Genomic DNA, 24,151 nt, shown 5'->3' with positions numbered 1-24,151 from the left:
GATAAGGCCTTGAGATAAACAGCTTTTTAAGAACAAAAGAGATAAAAAGTAATTCAAGAATAAGTGGCAAATATAAAAGATAGGCAAAGAAAATCCAATGTATGTATAGTTGGGAGATCCTGAAGAAGAAAACCAAGATGTTTGGAACATAACAGTAACATCAACACTAACTCTAAGTCAAGAGTAATATGTGAGATAAAATAACTTGAAACAACATATTAAAAAGGCACAGCTCATATCTATGAAAAACAATTACGAATGATTTAAAAAATAAAAACAACCAGGAGCTATATTAATAAAAGCACTGGGCTTAAAAAGAAACAGTTTGGGGATTGTGACCAAAACAACAAGAACAACCAGAACAACAACCAACACACATATTATTCATAAAGGAAAGCAAATCATATTTTCACCAGATGTTTTGGAAGCAACACTTTATGTCAGAGACAACAAAGTAACAGAAATAAAACAGAAGCCAATAATTTTTATATCCAGATACACCAACTTTTAGATATCAAATCCATAAATAAGCTCTTATGACCATAAAGTAATTCAGGTAATATTACTCTTATGAGCCCTTCCTCAAGACTCTGCTAGAAGAGCTTCAGGCCATCAAAATGACTGCGGAGACATCAGCATAAGGACTGAGGCTAAGTATTACATAAGAAGTTTTTGCAGAACCATGTCTCTGCATGGTGGGTATAAAAAAAGGATATAGTTGCTAATTCCTGTAATCTGACAATGTATCAAAACATGAGGGGTGGGGGGGATTATGGTTAGCCCAGGTAATGGTGGCCACATAAGTTTGACTCTCTCCACACATTTCCAAAAAAACACACAGATCAACAAATAAAACCCAGAAAAGTCTACATTACAGCAAAGCAAGAAGACAAAGCATACTATAAATGTCAAGTAGACCTGTAAGTAGAAAAACCAACTATCTTCAGCAGAGCTCTCACTCAAGTTCCTATCATAATCCATTGTGGAGAGTGAGGAGGCTTCTGAAACACTGCAGGGAAAAGACAGGAAACAAAAGGTTAAGACTGAATTCAAATCACCCACAGAGAGAGAAAGCACTCCCTAGGTGCAAAAATATAATAGGAAAAAACCTCCTGGGAGACCACAGAACTATGAGGACAGGAATTAAAAGCACGTGAGACCCTCAGAAAGGTGTCACTTCAGGAGAGAAGATACAGGAAAGGGAAACACCCTTCGGAGAGTAAGTGGTGAAGGGAAGAACCAAGAGGGGAAGTTTAGGATCAGGTGAGTCAAAAAACCAAACCAAACAACCAAGAAAATGCAACACTACCAACAAAAAGCCATCAGTTAAAGAAACTGCACTTTGCTACAATGAGAGAAGTTTATCTAGGAATGGTGCAAACCAACTTAGGCTGCCAAACTGTCCATAAAATTCAAAGGTGTAATCAGACTTTACCTATAAAAAGCTACTATAGGAGAATAGAAAATAAAAATAAAAACATTTCAGTTCATTAAACTCCCTTAAAAAAACAAACAAACAAAAAGCAGAAGAAAACTGCAAACTGATATTTAACTGAATTAAATATCAAACAAGCATTTGGTGATAAGAGAAAGAAAAATCTTGAGTTATAAATTCATTGAGTAGGTGAATCACTAGGTTGTACACCTGAAACTGAAATATAACACTATACTGGAATTGAAATAAAGTAAATTCATAAGGTAGGAACAGAAAATGAAACACAAATAGAAATAAGAGTTGACTAAACCAGCACATGAAATAGATGATGATAAGGGACATGAAAATTAAAAGTTACTGGTGGGAAATCATATGTGAATAAAAACTGAAAAAAAGGCATTGAAGAAAGGCAGAAAAACAACTAAGAGACTATAAGTGGAATAAGTAAAGAAGAAAAAAAGCAGGCTCTGTCAGTGTAGAGAGAGAGGTGGGGCTCCAACCCATGAACCATGAGGTCACGACCTGAGCCAAAACCAAGAGTCAGATGCTCAACCAACTGAGCCACCCAGGCACCCCTCAATTGCTGCAGATTTATAGTTAAGTTTTAAAGTCAGGAACTGTGAGTCTTCCAACATTGTTCTTTTTCAAAAATGTCTTGTCTATTCTTTTTTTCTTGAATTTCCCTGTGAAATTCCACGTGAATTTCCATATAAAATTACTAAACTCAGTAGTTTTAATAATTTTTTAGTGGATTCATTAGGGGTTTTTATATTAATCATGTCATCTGCAAATAGAGGTAATTTATTTTTTTTCCTTTCCAATGTGGATGTCTTTATTTCATTTTCTTGTCTCATTGCCTTGGCTATGGTATGTATGTATGTATGTATGTATGTATGTATGTATTTAAAGAGTTTTAGGGTTGCCTTTTTTATTTTTATTTTTTTTTTATTTTTTTTTTTTTAAATTTTTTTTTCAACGTTTATTTATTTTTGGGACAGTTAGAGACAGAGCATGAACAGGGGAGGGGCAGAGAGAGAGGGAGACACAGAATCGGAAACAGGATCCAGGCTTTGAGCCATCAGCCCAGAGCCCGACGCGGGGCTCGAACTCACGGACCGCGAGATCGTGACCTGGCTGAAGTCGGACGCTTAACCGACTGCGCCACCCAGGCGCCCCTAGGGTTGCCTTTTTTAAAATGTTTATTTATTTTTGAAGGAGAGGGGGTGGGTGCAGAGAGAGAGGGAGACACAGAATCCAAAGCAGGCTCCAGGCTCTGAGCTGTCAGCACAGAGACTGACACGGGGCTCAAACTCATGAGTGGTGAGATCATGACCTGAGCTGAAGTCAGACGCCCAGCTGTCTGAGCCACCAGGCGCCCTTAGAGCCTGCAACTCTTGATCTCAAGAGTTGTGAGTTTGATACCCACAGTGGGTGTATAGACTCTTAAGGAAGTAAAAATAATAATAAAATAAAATTTAAGAATCTTAACATTTTAACATACATACTAAAATATTTATGGATGAAATATTATGTCTAGAATACCTCTATTTGCTTATTCACTTGTTTTAGATTCCATTTTGAGTGGAGTCATATGGTATTTGTCTTTCTCAGTCTAATTTACCTCACTTAGCATTATACCCTCTAGGTCCATCCATGCTGTCTCAAATGGCACAATCTCATCCTTTTTTATAGCTGTGTAAAACTCCATTTTGTGTGTTTGTGGGTGTGTACGTATCACATTGTCTTTATCAATTCATCTATTGATGGATACTTAGGTTGCTTCATGTCTTGGCTATCGTAAAAAATGCTGTAATAAACACAGAGAGGCATATACCTTTTTGAGTTAGTGTTTTCATTTTCTTTGAGTAAACAGTAGTGGAATTATTGGATCATATGGTATTTCTATTTTTAATTTTTTGATGTATCTCCATACTCTTCTGCAGTGGCTGTGTCAATTTATATTCCTACCAACAGTGCAAAAGGGTTCCTTTTTCTCCACATCCTTATTAATACTTACTGTTTCTTGTCTTCTTGATTTTAGCCATTCTGATGTGAAGTGATATCTCATTGTGATTTTGATTTGCAGTTCCCTGATGATGAGTGTTGTTGAGCATCTTTTCATGTCTCTGTTGGCCATCTGCACATCTTCCTTGGAAAAATGTCTATTTAGCTTCTCTGCCCATTTTTTAATACCCCCCCTTTTTTTTTTAAAGAGAAAGAGAGCAAGTGGGGGAGAGGGGCAGAGGAAGAGAGTGAGAGTTTTAGGCAGGCTCCACACTCAGCATGGAGCCTAATGGGAGGCTTGATCCCACAATCTTGGGATCATGACCTGAGCCAAAATCAAAAGTCAGATGCTCACCCAACTGAGTCACCCAGGTACCCCTCTGCCCACTTTTAATCAGATTATTTGTTTTTGGGGTTTTGGTGGGGTTGAGTCATATAAGTTCTTTATATATTTTGGGTATTAACACCTTATCAGGTATATCATTTGCAAACATCTTCTCCTATTTAGTAGTTGTCTTTTACTTCTATAGTTTCCTTTGCTGTGCAAAAGCTTTTTATTCTGATGTAGTATGAATAGTTTATTTTTGTTTTTGTCTTACTTGCCTTAGGAGACATATCTAGAAAACTGTTGCTATGCTCAATGTCACAGAAATTACTGCCTGTGTGCTTTCTCTTCTAGGATTTTTATGGTTTCAGGTCTCGTGTTTAGGTCTTTAATCCATTTTGAGTTTTTTTTTCTTTCTTTCTTTCTTTCTTTCTTTCTTTTTTTTTTTTTTTTTTTTTTTTGTATGTTGCTAAAAGTAGTCCAGTTTCATTCTTATACAGAAAGCTGTCCGGTTTTCCCAACACCATTTGTTGAAAAGACTATCTTTTCCCCGTTGTATATTCCAGCATCCTTTGTCATAGATTAATTGATCATAGAAATGTGGGTTTATTTATGGGCTCTCTATCCTGTTGCATTGATCTATGTGTTCATTTTTCTGCCAGTGTCATTCTATTTTGATTACTACAGCTTTGTACTATTGTTTTGAAATCTGAAACTGTGATACCCCCAGCTTTGCTCTTCCTTCTCAGGATTGCTCTTCAGGGTCTTCTGTGGCTCCATACAAATCTTAGTATTATTTGTTCTAGTTTTGTGAAAAATGCTATCGGTATTCTGATAGGGATTGCACTGAATCTGCAGATTGCTTTGGATAATATGGATATTCTGACAATATTAATTCTTCCAGTCCATGAGAATTAAATATCTTTCCATTTGTTTGTGTCATTTTCAATGTCTTTCATCAGTGTTTTATAGTTTCCAGAGTACACGTCTTTCACCCTCTTTGGTTATTCCTAGGTACTTTATTACTTTTGATGCAATTGAAATGGTGTTGTTTTTCAAATTTCTCTTTCTGGGACTTTACTGTTAGTGCTAACAATAAAGTCATTACTTTGTTGTTAGTAAATAGCACAGAGTTCTGCATATTAGTTTTGTATCCTGGAACTTGACTGAAGTGGTTTATTACTTCTAGTAGCTTTTTGGTAGAGTCTTTAGGATTTTCTCTATAAAGTATCATGTGATCTGCAAATAGTGACAGTTTAACTTTTTTAAAAAAAGTTTTCAGTGTTTATTTATTATTGACACAGAGAGAGAGAGAGAGACCGAGCATGAGTGGGGGGAGGGGCAGAGAGAGGGAGACAGAATTTGAAACAGGCTCCAGGCTCTGAGCTGTCAGCACAGAGCCTGACACGGGGCTCGAACTCATGGACAGCGAGATCATAACCTGAGCCGAAGTTGGACGCTCAACCGACTGAGTCACCCAGGCGCCCCCCACCCTTTTTTTCCCTTTTTTTAGCAATATGCATGCATCTTGTTTCTTTTTCTTGTCTCATTGCTGTGGGTGGCTAGGACTTCCAGTACTAGGTTGAATAAAAGTGGTGAGAGTGGATAACCTTGTCTTGTTCCTGCCCTTAAAGGAAAAGCTTTCAGTTTTTCACCATTGAGTATAATGTTAGCTGTGGGGTTTTCCTATATGGCCTTTATTATATTGAGGTATGTTCCCTCTAACCCCATTTTGTTGAAAATTTTTATCATGAATCTTGTCAAATGCTTTTTCTGCATCTACCAAGATGATCATATAATTTTCCCCCTCATTTTCTTGATGTCATTTATGACATTGATTGACTTACAGATATTGAACCATGCTTGCATCCTGGGAATAAGTCCCATTTGATCATGGTGAGTGATCTTTTAATGTATTGTTTTATGCAGTTTGCTAATATTTTGTTGAGGATTTTCCATCTATGTGCATCATGCATATTGGCCTGTAGTTTTATTTTTTTGTGGTGTCATTGTCTGTTTTTGGTATCAGGGTAATGTTGGCCTCATAGAATGTATTTAGAAGCTTTCCTTCTCCAATTTTCGGGAAGAATTGGAGGGGAATAGATATTAACTCTTCTTTAAATGTCTGGTAAAATTCATTATGTGAATACATCTGGTCCTGGACTTTTATTCTGTGATAGTTTTTTTGATTACCAATTCAATTTTGTTACTTTTAATTGGTCTGCTCAGATTTTCTATTTCTTCCTTGTTTAGCTTTGGAAGATTATTTAGATTTATCCATTTCTTCCAGGCTGTCCAGTTTGTTGGCATATACTTTTTCACAGTATTTTCTTATGATCCTTTGTGTTTCTGTGGTGTCAGTTGCTGTTTATCCTCTCTCATTTCTGATAATAGGCATTCTAACTGGTGTGAAGTGAGTTCATTGTGGTTTTGATTTGCATTTCCTTGATGATTAGTGACACTGAGCACTTTTTCATGTTCCTGTTGGCAATCCGTAGATCTTCTTTGGAAAAATGTACATTTAAATCTTCTGCTCATTTTTAAATCAAATTGTTTGCTTTTTCCTATTTTATGCTGTATGTTGTATGAGTTCTTTATATATTTTGGATGTTAACCCCTTATGAGATACATGGTTTGTAGATATTTTCACCTATTTGGTACATTGCCCTTTCATCTTATTGATGATTTCCTTTACTGTGAAAAATATTTTTAGTCTGTTGTAGTCCCATTTGTTTATGTTTTTCTTTGTTGCCTTTGCTTTTGGTGTCAGTTTAAAAAAAAAGTCATTGCCAAGACCAATGTGAAGGAACTAACTGCCTGTGTTTTCTTCTCAGAGTTTTATGGTTTCAAGTCTTTTATTCAGGACTTTAATCCATTTTCAGTTAATTTTTGTATATGGTATAAGATACTTGTCTAGTTTCATTCTTTTGCATATGGCTATCCAGTTTTCACAACACCTTTTATTGAAAAGACTGTCTTTTTCCCTTTGTATATTCCTGGCTCCTTTGTTGCAAATTAATTGACCGTATATGCATGCGTTTATTTCTGGGCTCTCTATTCTGTTCCACCAATCTCTGTGTTGTTTTCTTTAATGTTGTTAATTTATTTTTAAGAGAGAGAGAGAGAGAGAGAGCAAGAGAGAGAGCACAAGCAGGGGAGGGGCAGAGAAAGAGGGGGGCAGAAGATCTGAAGCAGGCTCTGCACTGACAGAAGTGAGCACATTTGGGGCTCAGACTCATGACCTGTGAGATCATGACCTGACCAAAGTTGAACATTCAAACAACCGAGCTACCCAGGCATCCCTCTCTATATATGTATTTTGAAGTTTATTTATTTATTTTCAGAGAGAGAAAGAGAGCAGGGGAAGGGAAGAGAGAGGGAGACAGAGAATCCCAAGCAGGCTCTGTGCTGTCAGCACATGAACCATGAGATTTTGACCTAAGCTGAAACCAAGAGTCAGATGCTTAACTGACTGAGTCACCGAGGTGCCCCTTTTCTTAAACGTTTATTTATTTTGAGAGGGGGGTGGAGGGGCAGAGAGAGAGAGAGAGAGAGAGAGAGAGAGAGAGAGAGGGAGAGAGAGAATCCCAAGCAGGACTCGCACGGTCAGTGCAGAGCCCAACTTGGGGCTCGGTCTCACAAACTGTGAGATCATGACCTGAGCCATAATCAAGAGTTGGATACTCAACCGACTGAGCCACCCAGACACCCCTCTATATCTATTTTTATGCCAACACATTGTTCTGATTGCTACAGCTCTGTGATGTAGTTTAAAATCAGATAAGGCGATCCCTCCAGCTTTGTTCTTCTTTCTCAATATTGCTTTGGCTATTTGAGGTCTTTTATGGTTTTACACAAACTTTTCCATTGTTTGTTCTATTTCTGTAAAATATGGCATCAGAGTTTTGATAAAGATTGCACTGAAAGTGTAGATTTCTTGGAGTTGTATGGTCATCTTAACAATGTTAATTCTTTAAAAAAAATGTTTAAGTGTTTATTTATTTTTGAGAAAGAGAGACAGAGTGCAAATAGGGGAGGGGCAGAGAGAGAGGGAGACACAGAATCCGAAGCAGGTTCCAGGCTCCGAGCTGTCAGCACAGAGCCTGACACAGGGCTCAAACTCATGAACCATGAGATCATGACCTGAGCTGTAGTCGGATGCTTAACTGACTAAGCTGCCCAGGCGCCCCAATAATGTTAATTCTTTTCATCCATGGGTGTGGAATATCTTTCCATTTATTTATGTTTTCTTCTATTTCTTCCATCAATATCTTATAGTTTTAATGTAGCAGTCTTTTACCTCCTTGGTTAAATTTATTGCTAAGTATTTTTACTTTTTTTTTTTTTTTTTTCAACGTTTATTTATTTTTGGGACAGAGAGAGACAGAGCATGAACGGGGGAGGGGCAGAGAGAGAGGGAGACACAGAATCAGAAACAGGCTCCAGGCTCTGAGCCATCAGCCCATAGCCTGACGCGGGGCTCGAACTCACGGACCGCGAGATCGTGACCTGGCTGAAGTCGGATGCCCAACCGACTGCGCCACCCAGGCGCCCCAATTGCTAAGTATTTTTATTTCTTGATGTAATTCCAAATAGGATTGTTTTCTTAATTTCTCTTCCAGACTGCTGTTAGTGTACAGCCACACAAGAGATTTTTGAATATTGATTTTGTATCCTGCAGTTAATTTTATCTTTTCAAAGAACCAGCTTTTAGTTTCATTGATCTTTTCTATTGTTATTGTAATCTCTATTTCATTTCTTTCTTTTTTTTTTTAATGTTTTATTCATTTTTGAGAGAGAGAGAGACAGACAGACAGACAGACAGACACAGAGCATGAGCAGGGGAGGGGCAGAAAGAGAGGGAGACACAGAATACCAAGCAGGCTCCAAACTCTGAGCTGTCAGCACAGAGCCTGACGCAAGACTTGAACCCATGAACCGCAAGATCACGACCTGAGCTAAAGTCGGATGCTTAACCTGACTGAGCCACCCAGGCGCCCCATCTACTTCATTTATTTCTGTTCTTATCTTTGTTATTTCCTTCTACCTACCTACTTTGGGCTTCATTTCTTCTTTTTCTAGTTTCTTGGGGTGTAATATTGTTTGATATTTTTCTTGTTAGTTGATTTAGGCATTTAAGTTATGAACCTCTATCTTAGAAGTGTTTTTGCTGCATCCCATTCCCTCCTCATTTGTCTCAAGTTACTGGTTGATTTGTATTTCAATTTATTTTTTGATGCATTGGTTTTTCAGTAGCATGTTGTTTAACCCCCACATATTTGTGAATTTTCCAGTTTTCTATTTATCATTGATTTCCAGTTTTATACCACTGCAGTCAGAAAATTTGCATGATATATTAATCTTCTTTTTTTAATTTTTTAAAATGTTTATTTTTTTTATTGTTTTTTAATGTTTATTCATTCTTGAGAGACAGAGCATGAGTGTGGGTGGGGCAGAGAGAGAGAGTAAGACCCAGAATCTGAAGCAGGCTCCAGGCTCAGAGCTGTCAGTGCAGAGCCTGACATGGGGCTCAACCCCACAAACTGAGAGATCATGACCTGAGACAAAGTCATATGCTCAACCAACTGAGCCACCCAAGCATCCTTGATATGATACTAATCTTAAGACTTGCTTTGTGGCCTAACACATGACCTCTCTATTCTGGAGAATGTTCCCTGTGTTTGAGAAGAATGTGTATTCTGTTCATTTTGGATGGGATGTTCTGTAAATATCTGTTAAGTTCTATCTGGTTGAATGTGTTGTTCAAGGCTGATATTTCCGTTTTGATTTTCTGTCCGGATTATCCACTAATGAAAGTGGGATAATAACGTCCTCTACTATTATTGTATTGTTGTGTATTTCTCCCTTTAGTTCTGTTATTATTTGTTTTATATGTTCAGCAACTCCTATGCAGAATGTATAAATAGGTACCAATGTTATGTCATCTTATTCGATTGAATGCTTCTTCTTCATGTAATGCTCTTGTCTTGAAGCCTATTTTGTGTGATATAAGTATAGCCAACACTGCTTTCTTTTGGTTTCCATTTGCACAGAACATCCTTTTCCATCCCTTCACTTTCAGTCTGTGTGTTTGTCCTTACATCTGTTGAGTCTCTTATCAGCAGCACATAGATGGATTTTTTTTTAATCCAGCCAGCCACTTGGTTTTTTGATTAGAGAATTTAGTCCATTTACATTTAAAGTAATTACTGATAGGTATGTACAAGTATACCTCTGAGATATTGCAGTTTCATTTGCAGACCACTACAATAAATTGTATATCACAATAAAATGAATCACATAATTTTTTTGTTTTCCAGTGCATATAAAAATTGTTTAGACTGTACTATAGTTTATTAAGTGTGTGATAGCATTATGTCGTACACACCTTAGTTTAAAAAACATTGTGAATAATGCTAACCATCATGTGAGCTTTCAGCAAGCTGCAGTTACTGATCACAGAGTACTATAACAAATACAATAGTGAAAATTTGAAATATTGTGAGAATTACCAAAATGTGACACAGAGACATGAAATGAGCAGATGAGATGGTATTGGGAAAATGGTGTTGACAGACTTGCTTGATGCAGGGTTGCCATAAACCTTCCAATATGTAAAACAAAAATAAAAACAAAACAGTAGTATTTGCAAAGCACAATAAAGTGAAGCACAATGATATGAGGTATGGCTGTACTTATGCCATCTTGTTAACTGTATTCTGGCTGGTTTGTAGTTTCTCTGTGTTTCTTCTCTCCTCTCTTTCTTTTGTTTTGTTGACTTTGTTTTGTGGCATACTTAGATTCCTTCTTCCTTATCTTTTATGTATCTACTACAGGTTTTTTGCTTTGTGGTTACCATGAGGCTTACACACAAAAACTTGTAACAGTGTATTTTAAGTAGATAATAACTTAAGGTTGATCACAATCTAAAGTGCTACATTTTTACTAACCCCTTGCACATTGTTTTTGATGTCATAGTTTACGTCTTTTTTTCCTGTGCATCCCTTAAGAAATTATTAGTTTATTTTTAGTACTTTTGTCTTTTCACCTTCACACTAGCTTTATACCCACTACCTTTATTATACAGTTACCTTTCCAGTGAGATTTATTCTTTCATGTTTTCTTGTTACTAATTAGTACCTTCCCCCCCCCCCCCCGCCCCCAGCATAAAAAGTCACTTTCACATTTCTTGTAAGGCTAGTTTGTGATGATGAATCCCTTTAGCTTTTGCTTATCTGGAAAACGATTTCTCCTTCAATTCTATATGAAAACTTTGCTGCACAGAGTATTCTTGTGTGGAAGTTTTTTTCTCTCAGCACTTTGAATATATTGTGCCACTCACTTCTGACCTGCAATGTTTCTGCTGAAAAATCTACTGATAGCCTTATGGGGTTTATCTTGCATGTAACAGAAGTTATTTTTCTCTTGCTGCTTGTAAGATCTCTCCTTGTGTTTAACTTTCAATGTTTAAATTATAATGTGTCTTTGTTGGGGTCTCTTTGGGTTCATCCTATTTGTAACTCTCTGGGCTTCCTGGATCTGGATGTCTGTTTCCCTCCCCAAATTAGGGAAGCTTTCAGTCATTATTTCTTTAAAAATTGTCAGCCCCTTTCTCTCTTCTTTTGGGCCCCTATAATGTGAATGTTAGTCCACTTGATGTTGTTCTGTAAGTCCCTTAATATATCTTTACTTTTTTCCCCCCACTCTTTTTTCTTTTTATTGCTCTGTTTAGGTGTATTCCACTGCTCTGCTTTCAGGTTCACAGATCCTTTCTTCTGCCTTGTCTAGTCTTCTACTGAACCCTGTGGTGTACCTTTCAGTTCAGTTATTATATCCTTCAGCTCTGTGACTTCTATTTGGTATCTTCTTATATTTTGTATCTCTTGGTTGAAGTTCTCACTGTGTTCAACCATTCTTCTCCTGAGTTCAAAGGGCATCTTTACAACTATCATTTTGAACTCTATCAGGCAAATTACTTATCTCCATTAGAGTAAGGTGTCTCCCCCACCCCTGTCACTGAGGTTTTATCTTATTCTCTTGTTTGGAACATATTCCTCTGTTTCTTCTATTTCCTTGACTCTCTTGTGTTCATTTCTATGCATTAGATAAAATAACCACCTCTTCTAGTCTTGATGAAGTGGCCTTCTGTAAAAGATGAAGCTTATCATTTAACCTTGCCCTAGGTCTTGGTTGTCCTTCAAAACTTTGTGACTGTCTAAGAAGCTTACCTTATTTTTAATAACTCCCAGTAGTTGAGGATGTTCCAGTCCTGTCATTGTCCCAAAGGGAGAATCTCAGTGAGCACTTAGATTCATGTTGTCTAGAAGCCAGACACTCAAGCAGTAGCTTTTAAAGTATACAAATATATATAGTCCAATGGGACTACAAGTGTAAGCCTCCCTGGCCACTAGAGCCAGGAAATCCGGAGGTGTCCTGTGGGTTACAAAAACGAGGCTCTAGACAAACACATAAGTTCCTTTATGGGAGATACTGGCAAGCTGTAGAGAGACATAGGGAAGTAGAGAGATGGCCTCCATCAGCTTATGTTCCCTCAGAGCACCTTCACAGGCTCCTAGATGTGTGTCAAACCTGAATCCTGCCAAAGCTCATGCCAAAGCTCCCAGAAAAGCAAATAGGTAGAGAAAAATTGTTTCAAAATGCTTTCCATCAAGATTTATGAAATATTTCATCCCTAAAGTGTCTTCTGTACACTCAATAATTTCTTTCTTTCTCTGAATATCACTTGCAAGGAAGCTGCTATACCACTGGTTTTAGCATCTACTCTCTTGCATTTTGTCTACCTTCCTTGTGGAGAATCAAACTCTGGCTCCCAATTTGCATTTCTATAATGACATAATTCCACTATTTTGGTTACCAATTGCCAACTAAGATGATATATTTCTGTCATCCCCCCGAAAAGTGATAAAGAAACAGTAGAGATCAAGAAAGGAGATTTTTACGGGGTGCCTGGCTGGTTCAGTTGGTGGAGCATGTGACTCTTAATCGTGGGGTTATGAGTTTGAGCTCCATGCTGGGTGCAGAGATTACTTAGAAAAAAAAGAGATTTTTAAAATGACTAATCAAATGGTCAATTATACAGCAAAGATGTTCAAGAAACAAAGATGAAATAGACAAATGATATTAAAGAAATTAACTACAAATAACAATTTAGGTGATAAGTACAGATTTTATAAGAAATGGATAGCAATGGATTTAAAAACAAATGACGTTGTTTGTATAGCTTCCTTTTGCCTGACTTTGAGTAATGTAATAAATTTTTAATAATGTAAATGCAATGATATATATAAACATAGAATATAAGTGTAAACTGATACAATTACTTTGTAAAATCTTTTGCATCACCTACTAAAGCTGAACACGTGCATATTCCCCAGGACTTACCAATTCCACTTAGTTATATACCCACCAGAAATGCATATATGTTAACCAGAAGATAGGCATACAAATGTTCCTAGTAGCCCTAATCATAGCAGACTAAAAATGGAAACAACCTAGTTGCTTATCTAGAATAAAAGGATGCCTATACTGTGGCATGTTAATTCAAGGAAAGAGTATACACCATTGAAACTAAACTGCAGCTACGTTAAACAACTTACTGTTTTTCTATTATTTTTCTGGTATTATCTTTTTTCTATATATAGATATTGACAACATCTAAAAAGATAATACCAGAAAATAATTGAAAAACAGTAAGTTGTTTAATTGATGGTGGTTCATTACATGGAGACAATAATGTGAATGCATACTTTATATTATATACAAGTGGACTCTAGATGAATTTCTGACCTATATCTGAAAGGTCAAGATATAAAGCATATAAAAGAAAAAGGATAAATATCTTTGCAACTCCAGGCAGGAGAAGATTTTTCTTAAGTAAGACTCCAAGAGCACCTGGGTGGCTTAGTTGGTTAAGCGTCTGACTTGGCTCAGGTCATGAGCTGACAGTTCTTGAGTTCAAGCCCCATGTTGGGCTCTGTGCTGACAGCTCAGAGCCTGGAGCCTGCTTCAGATTCTGTGTCTCCCTCTCTCTGCACCTCCCCCACTCACACTCTGTCTCTCTCTCTCTCAAAAATAAATAAACACTAAAAAAAAAAAAGGCTCCAAAAAAAGTAGAAAGTATGAGGTCAAAAAGAGTGGGGGGGAGCGGGGAGGCAGAGTGGTTTGGTTCAACAAAAGTCGGCTTTTTCTTGAAAAATAAAATATCCATGGACAAAGTTAATGGTTAGATGAGTAGATGAGAGACAAGAAAATGATTAAAACTTAAACTTTTTTTTACGTAGGCTTCACTCCCAGTGCAAAGTCCAACGTGGGGCTTGAACTCACAGCTCTGAGATCAAGACCTGAGCTGAGGTCAATAATTGGACACTTAACTGACTGAGTCACCCAGATGCCCTGATAACTGAAACATTTAAAACCAATATTCAACTAATATAGAGAGTGGAATGTATACAGCACTCTGTAAATCAACAAGAAAAGGGCATAAACTTAAATGGAAAATGGGCAAAAGGTTATGACCAGGCAATTCAGAAGAGAAGCTTGTGTAAATGTGGTAAGAGATGCTCAAAATCACTAGCCGTCAGAGAAATGAAAATAGCAACAGTGATATTAGCACATACTAACGATGTTGGTAAAAAATAGAAACTTCAATAATACCAGACTTTGGTGGAGATGTGCACTAGGTGAGAGTGGAAATTGTGATTGCCATTTAAGAACAATCTTGCAGAATTTAGTTAAATTGTCTGCTTTCCCTGTGTCCCTGCAACCATAACTGAAAAATTATTGCGCAGACCCGTAAAAGGACATGTAGAAGGATCTTCTTCACAGTGTTGTTTGTGGTGATAGAAAGCCATGTGTCCATCATTAGGGGGGTATATAAATAAAATAAAACACACACTAGTAAGCAGGCAGCATTCAGAAGAAATTAAGGCAAAGTATTGGATAAAAAAAGTAATATAGAGAATGAAATCTACAGCTTTGGTGACCATACATCTCCGTTTATCTAGGCAGTTCCAATTCATACCCGCTGTCCCAGCAAAAATATTAATAGCACTCTTTCACTGTCAATAGTTTACTCAATATATTGTATGGCCATCTTATCTGTGAATACTAAATAAAAAAAAAACACTCAAAACCACATTATTTGTTTTTGCTACACACATATCTAAGGACATTCATCGGGAAGGGGATTTATATTAGGATGACAAATGAGACAACGGAAATAAAATAAAAACAAATGAATGACACCACACTATACAACTAAGTATAAAACATTGCTCTTTGCTCTAAGGTAAAAAATGATTCTTGACTATACTTTGAAAAAAATTAAACACTTACAGTACTTCTGGTACTAAAAATGTGGTAGCTTGGGCTGTTACTGGAATACCTGTGGAGGAAAAGGTCAAATATAAATATTAAAACTAATTTCTCCTCCAAATAAGAGGGATTGTATAGCAAACCCTTAAGTTGACATAAGTGCAGAGGGAAGTTTTGCATATGACAGAGGCAATATTCAATAAATGGAACTGGAAAACGGAACTGGACTCATAAGGAGAAAGAAATGATTGCAGCCCTACCTTAGATCATTAAAGGAAACCAACTCCATCGGGATACGAAATGTCAAAAACAAAATGTTAATGCTCTTAGTAGAAAATGTAGGTACATATCTGTTAGACCTTGAGCAAAGGAAGAATTCGTTCAACAAGACATCTACCCTGAATTTTGCCTGCAACTTTGTCTGCACTAATTATCTCAATGAATTTAGTATTCTCGTCCGTTATGAATGTAGACCAGGGGGTGTCAAACCATGCCTTACAGGTCCAATTCCACCTGTTTGTTTTTAAAATAGAGATTCATTGGCGCACAGCCACATTCCCTGGTTCGCTATTGTAAGGGTGTGCGTGAATCCCTAAGATGGCAGGGTTGACTGCATCATCTGTAAAGCCCCAAATATTTACTACCTGGTCCTTTCCAGAAAAGTTTGGTGACCTCTGGGGTACAACATAAAGTTTATATAACACCTAGAATTCACAGGCTATCCTTAATAATATCCCCTATCCTTATTTATTGATCCATTGTTTGCCAGGCCTATGCTGGGAGCTAAATATATCTTTGCATTCAAGCCTCACGACAACCCCGTGAGGCAGGTTTCATCTTCTTCACCTTATAGAGGAAAAAATGGAAGCTTACAAAGCACTAGAAACCATCAACCACCTAGTCATCCTAGGGAAGTGCCCTCGCTCCCTGCCTCCACTCCCCGGTGGTGGCGACTTCTGGGTTCTCGTTTGCTCCGCTCGTCTCTGGCGGAACGAGAGCGCGGCAGGAGGAAACGAGTGTACGGATTCGCGGGGGCTCAGCTGTGCACCCGACAGCCACGCGAAGTCACCAAGACCCTGGAGTAGCAGAGCCCTAGCACTGCCCCTTACTCCCGCCCCATTCATGGAAAACTGGCGGAAGGGGGCGGCGGGGCGCCGGTGCTGGGGGCCGGGAGCTGGGGCTCGGGGCGCTGGTCCGCAGGGGCGGGTGGGCCAGGACGCCAGGGCGCGGGGGCGCGCCCTGCCCGGTGTCCCAGGGCGCCTTGGGCGTCTCTCTACCTCCACAGGGCCGAGCCGCAGCAGCTCAGCCACGACAGCAACACCGCCACTCCCTGGGCCGACATGGCGCCGGGATGGCGTCCGCCCAACGGCCTGGGCCACGCCCACCCTGCCCTCGCGCGCTCCCCGGGGGTGCCGGCGGACCCGCCGAGGAGGTGCCCGGGGCCCCGCGCCGCAGGGCGGGGTCGAGCCCCACCCGCGAGGGCCAGCGCGCAGTGCGCATGCGTGCCAGCGCGCAGCTACCTGCGCTATTCCTGAGCTTGGCCTTTGGTTGGAGGAGGAAACGTAAAGCCAGACGGGAGGAAGGGCAGAAACCGTGCTTTTTGGGAGTGAAAGAGCAAAACCACTCCGGAAAATCCCAGTTGACGGAACGAGGGTGAAGCTTTTAAGTTCCTACATCCTTTAGCCCAAGTCTTCGTTGTGACTGTACATAAATATTGCAATAGCGAATACATATCTGGCAGTGCTTTCCAGGATCCAGCACTCTAGAAGTGGTTTTTAAGTTCAACAGAAATGAACAGTAACGGGGACTTATTGAGCACCTACTTTAGGCCCAACGCCACCTCGTGCACTTGAGTACAAGGAAATATGACAGCTTTCTGGTTTACAAAGGGGTTTGTAATCTTGTGGTAAAGCTAAGATAAACAAACACCACAATTTTCAGTTTTCTAATTTATGTTTGTTAGTAGACCAAATAATCTGAATCCTTGAGTGCTGCAACTACCTTTACTCCTCCTTACGTCCTCAGTGCCCAGTACCATCATGGTTTGTAGTACGTCCTCAAGGTTTACGGACAAGGAATCATTGAATAAAACCAGTATAATACTAAAATACGCTCTAGGGACCATTAGAGAACGTGATTGTGTGTATACGATATATATGTAGTAGGCATTGCATTTAATGTTTACATGAGACTCTATTCGCACTTTTTCCCGAAGCATCTTTATATCAGAATTAGCTGTCATAGTTAATTTGTGTTGCAGTTGGAAGAGCATTAGATCAGCAGTTGATACAGTTTACTCCAGAAGCTAGGCGCGATTCAAACACTAAAGAGTGGAATGTACAAAAAGGGCCTGGGCTCTGGGTTCTCTCGGTGCCAATTCAGCCCGCACTAGAGCAAGTTAACTTTTAAATCCTATAAAATAAGGGTAAGAGAGTATTACTTCCCTTACGTGGTTGTGGAATTTAAAAGAGCTAAGTGCATCACAATATTTGGCACAAACTATACATCAGTATTCTCCTCTTCTCTGAGCCTCTGTTACTAGTGTGTAAAATGAGAAGGGTTAGAACTTGATCTCTAGACTCAGTTCTAATGTCTTCCATTGCTCTACTTTTGAGTTTGCCCTCTTTGATCCCTGCCCCATCTCTCTTACTTCCAGGCCTTTAGTTTCCAGTTCCAAATCTATACATTTCAATTCCATCCCACTTATATTTTGGAATTCCACCCTTTGAATTTCGCACACGCTATCTCGTCGCTGAATAAAGGCAAGTCATTAAAAAACAATTTGAGGACGAACGCTTGCAGACGGCAGAACACCATGGCCCCAGAAAACGTCGCCTCCGCCCAGAGCGTTGCATGCCGGGAGTTGTAGTCCGACGCTCGAGCACGCACCTCCGCGCCTCTCCAGTTTGAAAAGCGGGACCAGGGCGGATGGGCGGGGCGATGAGGCGAAGCGCGCTCGAGGCCCCGCCCCCGCCACCTTCCGCTCGCGGGCTCCCCCTGGGGTGGCGCGCCAGGCTGCGGAAGGGGCGTGGCCTCAGTCCCGGGTGGCGGCGGTTGCCGCCACCGGGGCCTCTTCCTGCGGGCGGTGCTGCGGCGGCCGGCCTGCGCGGGGCAGTCATGGTCGCCCCTTGAGTGGGCTGTGGCGGGGAGAGGGGCGGGGCCTGGCTGGAGAGGGGCGGCCCGGCGGGGGCGGGGGCGGGGCCGGCCTCTGGCTCCTTCTTCCTCCGCATGTGGCTGGCGGCCGCAGAGCAGTTCGGTTCGCGCACTCCTCGCCGCCCGCGCCTCATTCGGGCTCTCCTCGCGTCACCGGAGCCATGGCGTTCGCCGAGACCAACCCGGCGGCATCCTCCCTGCCCAACGGCGATTGCGGCCGCCCCGGGGCGCGGCCCGGCGGGAACCGGGTGACGGTGGTGCTGGGCGCGCAGTGGGGCGACGAAGGCAAAGGCAAGGTGGTGGATCTGCTGGCGCAGGACGCCGACATCGTGTGCCGCTGCCAGGTGAGGCGACCGGGCTCTGACGCGAAGCCGGGCCCGAGAGCGCGGGCGCGGAACCCGGATCCGTCGTCCAAAAGGAGGTGTCACCTTGAGGTTCTCTCCTGCTCGGAGCTGCGGCGACGTGGAGAAATGGCGGGAGGTCAGAGACCCCTGACCCGAGGGGTTGGGGTGGCTCTGGTTGACGGGGAGTCTTTGGGAGACGCGCGATCCCTCGGGGGCTGCAGTTTTGGGTGTGGGGGGCAGTGCCCAGCCCCGGGTCTGGGGCCGGGGTGGGGACGGGATACGGTCCGAGTTTGAGACGCTCCCGCCCGAGGGAGGCCTGCTCCCGACTCCGGGCGGAGACCCCGCACGGCTGCAGCACGCTCCCTCCCCTTAACCCACCCACCCAGCCGGGGGAGACCGATGGAAGGGGGGGGGGCGGAATGGGTTGTTCCGAAGCGCCCGAAAAGCCGCTCGCCACTCCCCCACCTGCAGGCCCCCAGCGTGCAGACCTTTGCCTCCTCCCGTCCACATTGTTGACACGAGAACCCAGCCTCCGGGCTTTGCACAGTTAACGGCCCCGGGTTTTGACTCCGTACCCCGTGTGTTCATGTTAAGGGTAGATTATTGTTACTTGTTGGTCCCAGATGAAAGAATCCCAGCTCCTCTACGAGTGAGGCAAATAATGCGCGGATGTCAAATGTGGTATTTAGAAATATTTACATTGTTACGCTCACACGGAAAGTGAACTTTCGGGAAATGGAACGGTAATGTACTTCCTACCCGGAGACACGTGGTTTTCAGTGTAAGCTTTCTTCTGATTTGTTGGTTGCTTTGAAGCAGCCTCTAGGCTACGCCTTTGTGAAGGCTCTTAGATAACTATTACCAGTTTCAAAATTCGAAGTGGTTGAGCAATAACCACTTTCAAAACAAATTGCGATGTATTTGAAATGAACTGCTGTTTACCTCGCAAGAAGGTAGGTCTCTTCCTCGGGAACATGGCACAGTATGATGATGCCATGCTGTGTATGTTGTAACAAGTTAGTAGGCCCACTCGATTGAAAGCGTTCTACCTGAATGTCATTTGAACAAGCAGAAACAAAGTAATCACAAGTACAGAAAAAGCTAAATGCAGATATTCTGATTTGTCGTGGGGTTTTGTTTTGTTTTTTGCATGCAGAAACTCACCCTGCCCATTCCTTAGCCAAGGTAGTCATGGCCTCTTAGTATTACCACTTAGCACCACCACCACCTCTCCCCACCTTCAGATCTCTCTTCCTCCGGCCCTCTGGCGACCCACTTACCTTACTTACTTACTGCCTTACTCCTAAGCGTGTTTCCATGCAAGTCCTGCCCCACATGGCCTTAGGAGCTGCTCCAAAAGCCAGCTTTCACCTTGCTTTTGTCTTAAAATCAGATCTGGCCATGCTACAGGGAAAGAAGAATGAGAATACCTAACTCTTGCTGGGTAGAAAGGGAGAGAGGCTCGGCCTCTTTGTCCCCTTCCCTGTCATTCCTGCCGTCTTCCTTACCCAGAAATAGTAATGCTTAGGCTGAGTAACATTATGGGTTGTCAGAAGGTTTGGAGAATGTAACGTTGAAGAGCATTTATTCTAAAAGATCCTCGATTTTAGTATTTCCTTGAAAAATAGTAGAATGAATTTGTATACAAGAGAAGGTGTTTCTGTGTTGTTGTGAATGTCCTCTTGACGAAGGTCGTGGACCAATCTCATCTGATGCCCTTGGAAAGCCTAGAGAGAAGTGATTGAAAAGGAGCCAAGTTTGGCTTAAAACTGTTAGCTGAAGACAGAGGAGGAACATTTGTGCAGACCTGTTACGCAGACGTTCGCCACCTGTAAACTTTTGACTGACTGCAATCCTTATATAATTCTAAAATCTTCATATTCTAGTGCCTTTTAAGAGCTCATCATTGGAAGGACTCTTACTAGTTTGTTACTGAGAGTAGTTACGTAATGAATAGATTTAAGCGTCTCTCTTGTGATTCACCTTGGTAACTTTATATTATTTGGTCAGCCCTAGTAAGCTGACTCCTACTTACTGAAATTCTCCTGGCTTATAAAACTGAAGAATATGGAATGTTGAAATTCTCAGTGTCTATAGAGCGCTGGGAAAAGTCAACGTTGGAAAGACATTTGTAGCTTGAAATGCCTTGTTTGGTGATTTAAGTTTTGTGTGTTACTGGAAATCTATACTTTTTTAGAACTTGGTACGGTTTTTATTGATCATATTCATGCCATAAACTCGGCTTGTGTACAGATTGTTTCTCTAGAAGTGGTATACAGATGATGTGTTTATGGTTTAACAATGGAATCATAAAGGAATTTTTTCCAATTTAAAATAAAGTTTTTGAAAGAAAAACTGACCTTGCATTTAACTATGTTAAATATATCAAATGCCTTATTGGAAAGAGTAGATGCAACGCTAGTGGCATTTTCATCAACACCCTTAAGGCCTGTATTGCAGATTCAGGATTTATACGGAATTATTTACAATTTGGTAAATTCTCTAGATCCATAAATCAGTATGTAGGGCTTAACATCAAAGAACAACCACTCCTGATATCTTAATTTTAAATTGATGTCTTTTAAGGAAAAGCCGTACGTGTAGGACCAACTCCAGGTGTATTTTATTTATCCAACAATCACCGAATGAGTATCTACAGGGGATAAAGGGGGAACCACTTAGCCCCAGACTTAAGAAGCTGAAAAAGGCAGGGATTGTGCCCACAAGTAGCTTACAGTCCGAGGGACAACTGCTACATAAGCAGGTATTGCCAGTTAGGGATTGGAGAAGGATACTGGTAGGGGTTTTTCAAAGAGTTAAAGTATGGGTGGGTGTAGGTCGGCCCCTTTCTGGCAGCATAAAAGTTGCTTTGTTAGGAGTCTCTTGCTATCACCCCCACCCCCACCCCCCCCCCCATCCTCCAGAGTAAACTGTTATATTTTATTTTCTTTATTTTGTTGAGTAGAAACTACAGAGGTTTTAGCAGTTACCGTTTCTACCACTTGTTAAGCAGGTTTATTTATTGTTCTAGAAAGTCAGCAAGGTGGTCTTGGTTAACCATGAAGTTGCCTGGGATCCGGAATAGTTAGGACAGTACTCTCTCTCTTTGTGTTTTTTCCCCTCAGCGTTTTAAAGTTAACATAAAGAAAAATGTTAACTAAAATTAATTATAAAGGCAAAGTGTATCCTGTCACTTGCTTTATGTAAAAGCTTGCCATGAAAATAAATACAATGAAGAAAATGTTAATTTGTAGCTAGATGCTGACATTCGCAGAAGGCTCTGAAACCAGCTATTAGTAAGTTAAAACAACAAAAAAAAAGTATAGAAGACCTAACAGCAGCAAACTGAGACTTTGTCGTTGGAATGATTAGAAAAATTGAGAGACAATTTAAAAGGCATAACTAAAGTGTTTTTTAATGCCTTGACTTGATACAGCTAAAATTACCTCCCAAACCACTTCCCACAATTTTGAAGGTGGTAAAGAATTAGCATTTAGGGTAAACTGTTTTTCCAGATTCATAATAATCGCTATTTCTGTGTCCCCTGTCAACACTTTTTATAAAGTTCATAGACTTTCCCAAGTACAGAGATGTATACCAATGTGTGGTATACTTGGTTAAATCTTGCTTTCTTGGATTACTGTGTTTTCCCTGCCAGAATATAAATTTTCTCAAAACGACGATTTGTGCTTTTTTTGTTGTTTTTTTTCCATAGCACCAAGTACCGTGTGAGACAGAGAGGAAGTAAATCCTCAACAAATATTTATTAGGTGTTTGGATCACGTCTAGAAATTTCTTTGAGACCGGTAGCTTAACCCTTTCCTGTAAATTATTTTAACATCTCCCTGGACAAGTTAATTGACTGATGGCATGAGTTTAAGGTGGAATCCCCAGCATTGGTTGGATTAACATTTGTTACTTAGTATTTTAACTAGTACTTTTATACTGTACCGTTATGTTCAGAGGCTTTAATGGTTTATATTAAAGTCTTATGTCTTGTGTGTTTGAAGAGATAACTGATGTATGTAATTTTTTGTGTGTATTTCCTCAGCATATTTCACTTGAATGCCGTGTCATTCTAGTAAAATAGTTTTTGTCTGCTGAGGGCAGTAGATCTGAAAATTTAGTTAATGAGGATATCTCAAGTTGTTTACTGTTTAAGCCTATTCTGTTGATATAAATATAGATAATATATGATATTATATATAATAGTACAGTAGGATATAACATGTAATTTGTTAATGTATAATCTCTATTTTTGAGGCATAAATTTTTAAATCATGAGATCATCTCAGTGACATCTGATCAATATTATTTTATTTCTTTAATTTTGGTGGGAATGGGTGAGTGAGTTGGGTAATTTCAAGTTATCTCTAGGACAAACTGTTGCCCAGAACAAATGTAGAGTGAAATGGTAAATTGACATATAGTTACTGGCTTACTATAACCGGACCCAAATTTAGCAGTATTATCTTTTGGGCCCCATGTCAGATTTTGACACTAAAGATCAGTATGGATAAGCTACTCACCAATAAGTAGAGATTGGTGACTGTCGGAATACTTTTACCAGTGGAAAAGAGGACTTTGAGGTATTCAGTGTTGGCTGTGGGCACAGTTGAGAACCGTCAACAGAAGTCCCTTCCCAAGGCGACTCTGGCTCCAACGTGGGATGGTTCTTTGCATTGAACCAACTTTTAATTCTGTGTAGTTCAGATTATTTAGAATTCTTCTTTAAAAAGTGGGATTTTTGTCTATTTCAAGCCTTTTTTTTATTCATGAGAAAATTTTTTTTTACTTGAAACCTGCCGTACACTTCCAGTGCATTTTTAAGGAAATGTCTTTATAAATGTAATGATTGGGTGAACTTTTCTCAAGCATTTACAAAAGCTGCATCACACATCATTGGTTTATGCAGTTTTTGGCTGCGTGTCTGATCTTTCCATCCGTGACCCTGGTTTAGTAAGTGTGTATATTAGAGCTTGGTGCCTAGCATCTACACGCGGCTTGATTAGGAACCTAAGGTCCTCCAGAGCTTTTCATCATGTGTGTGACATTTATCTGCACGAAACTGGAAGGTAACCATAATAACGTGAGGTAAAGAGAGTATCTTAAGCCTTTAAAAGACAACTGAGCAGTGTATATATTTTCTCTTCCTATCTAGTGTGTCTGGTTACTGCTGAATAGTTTAACTGGTCGACTTACTGCTAGTCACTTAACCTGTTCTATTTTGAAATCATAAGCCAATTGCAATTAGATGAACGTCTTCCTAAAAGGCTAGTCATCCTTGTTTATAATGACTTTCTTTCTGTGGGTTGACAAGTGTTTTAGTTTTGGCGTAAGGAGAAGTGTTTCGTGTGGAAAGACAGGCACAGGTCTGACGTTCTCCCGAGAAACCAGCCCAGGTCATCAGCGTTGTCTCAAAAGCCTGTTAGGTTTCTAAGATGCTTGAAGACTCCAGGCAAGACATAGGAACCCTTCTCTGCTTGCTGGGATGGTTCGGAGGCGCGGGGTGTGAGGCGTTGCTGTCCTCTCCTGTGATCCAGGGCAGGACCTGTT

General features: G+C 40.4%; 2 protein-coding genes across 5 annotated transcripts in view; one reads left to right on the top strand and one right to left on the bottom strand.

Annotated features, from left to right (window-relative positions):
- Positions 1 to 16,498, bottom strand: part of CATSPERE (catsper channel auxiliary subunit epsilon) — a 197,889-nt gene extending 181,391 nt beyond the window's left edge. Inside the window, exons 1-3 of one of the 3 annotated variants that reach the window (XR_006705997.1) lie at positions 16,376 to 16,479; positions 15,359 to 15,457; positions 15,120 to 15,168 (exon numbers count right to left, since the gene is read on the bottom strand). Coding sequence is in view for 2 of the 3 variants with exons in the window: in XM_045453178.1 (XP_045309134.1) it covers positions 15,120 to 15,168; positions 15,359 to 15,457; positions 16,376 to 16,440 (213 nt within the window). In the remaining variant the exon portion in view is untranslated. Of the gene's footprint in view, positions 1 to 15,119; positions 15,169 to 15,358; positions 15,458 to 16,375 lie in introns of all 3 variants that reach the window. The other 2 variants (XM_045453178.1, XM_045453179.1) reach the window with 2 other exon arrangements.
- A 1,693-nt stretch (positions 16,499 to 18,191) lies between these two features.
- Positions 18,192 to 24,151, top strand: part of ADSS2 (adenylosuccinate synthase 2) — a 37,124-nt gene continuing 31,164 nt past the window's right edge. The window contains exon 1 of one of the 2 annotated variants that reach the window (XM_045453175.1): positions 18,192 to 18,595. In XM_045453175.1, coding sequence (XP_045309131.1) covers positions 18,413 to 18,595 — 183 coding nt within the window. In that variant the 5' untranslated portion in view covers positions 18,192 to 18,412. The remainder of the gene's footprint in view (positions 18,596 to 24,151) is intronic. The other variant, XM_045453176.1, reaches the window with a different exon arrangement.

The sequence above is a fragment of the Leopardus geoffroyi genome, chromosome C3 (genome assembly GCF_018350155.1).
Source record: "Leopardus geoffroyi isolate Oge1 chromosome C3, O.geoffroyi_Oge1_pat1.0, whole genome shotgun sequence".
In the NCBI taxonomy this organism is placed as follows: domain Eukaryota; kingdom Metazoa; phylum Chordata; class Mammalia; order Carnivora; family Felidae; genus Leopardus; species Leopardus geoffroyi.
Note: the sequence above shows the minus strand (reverse complement) of the source record. Positions and strands in the feature narration are given on the sequence as shown.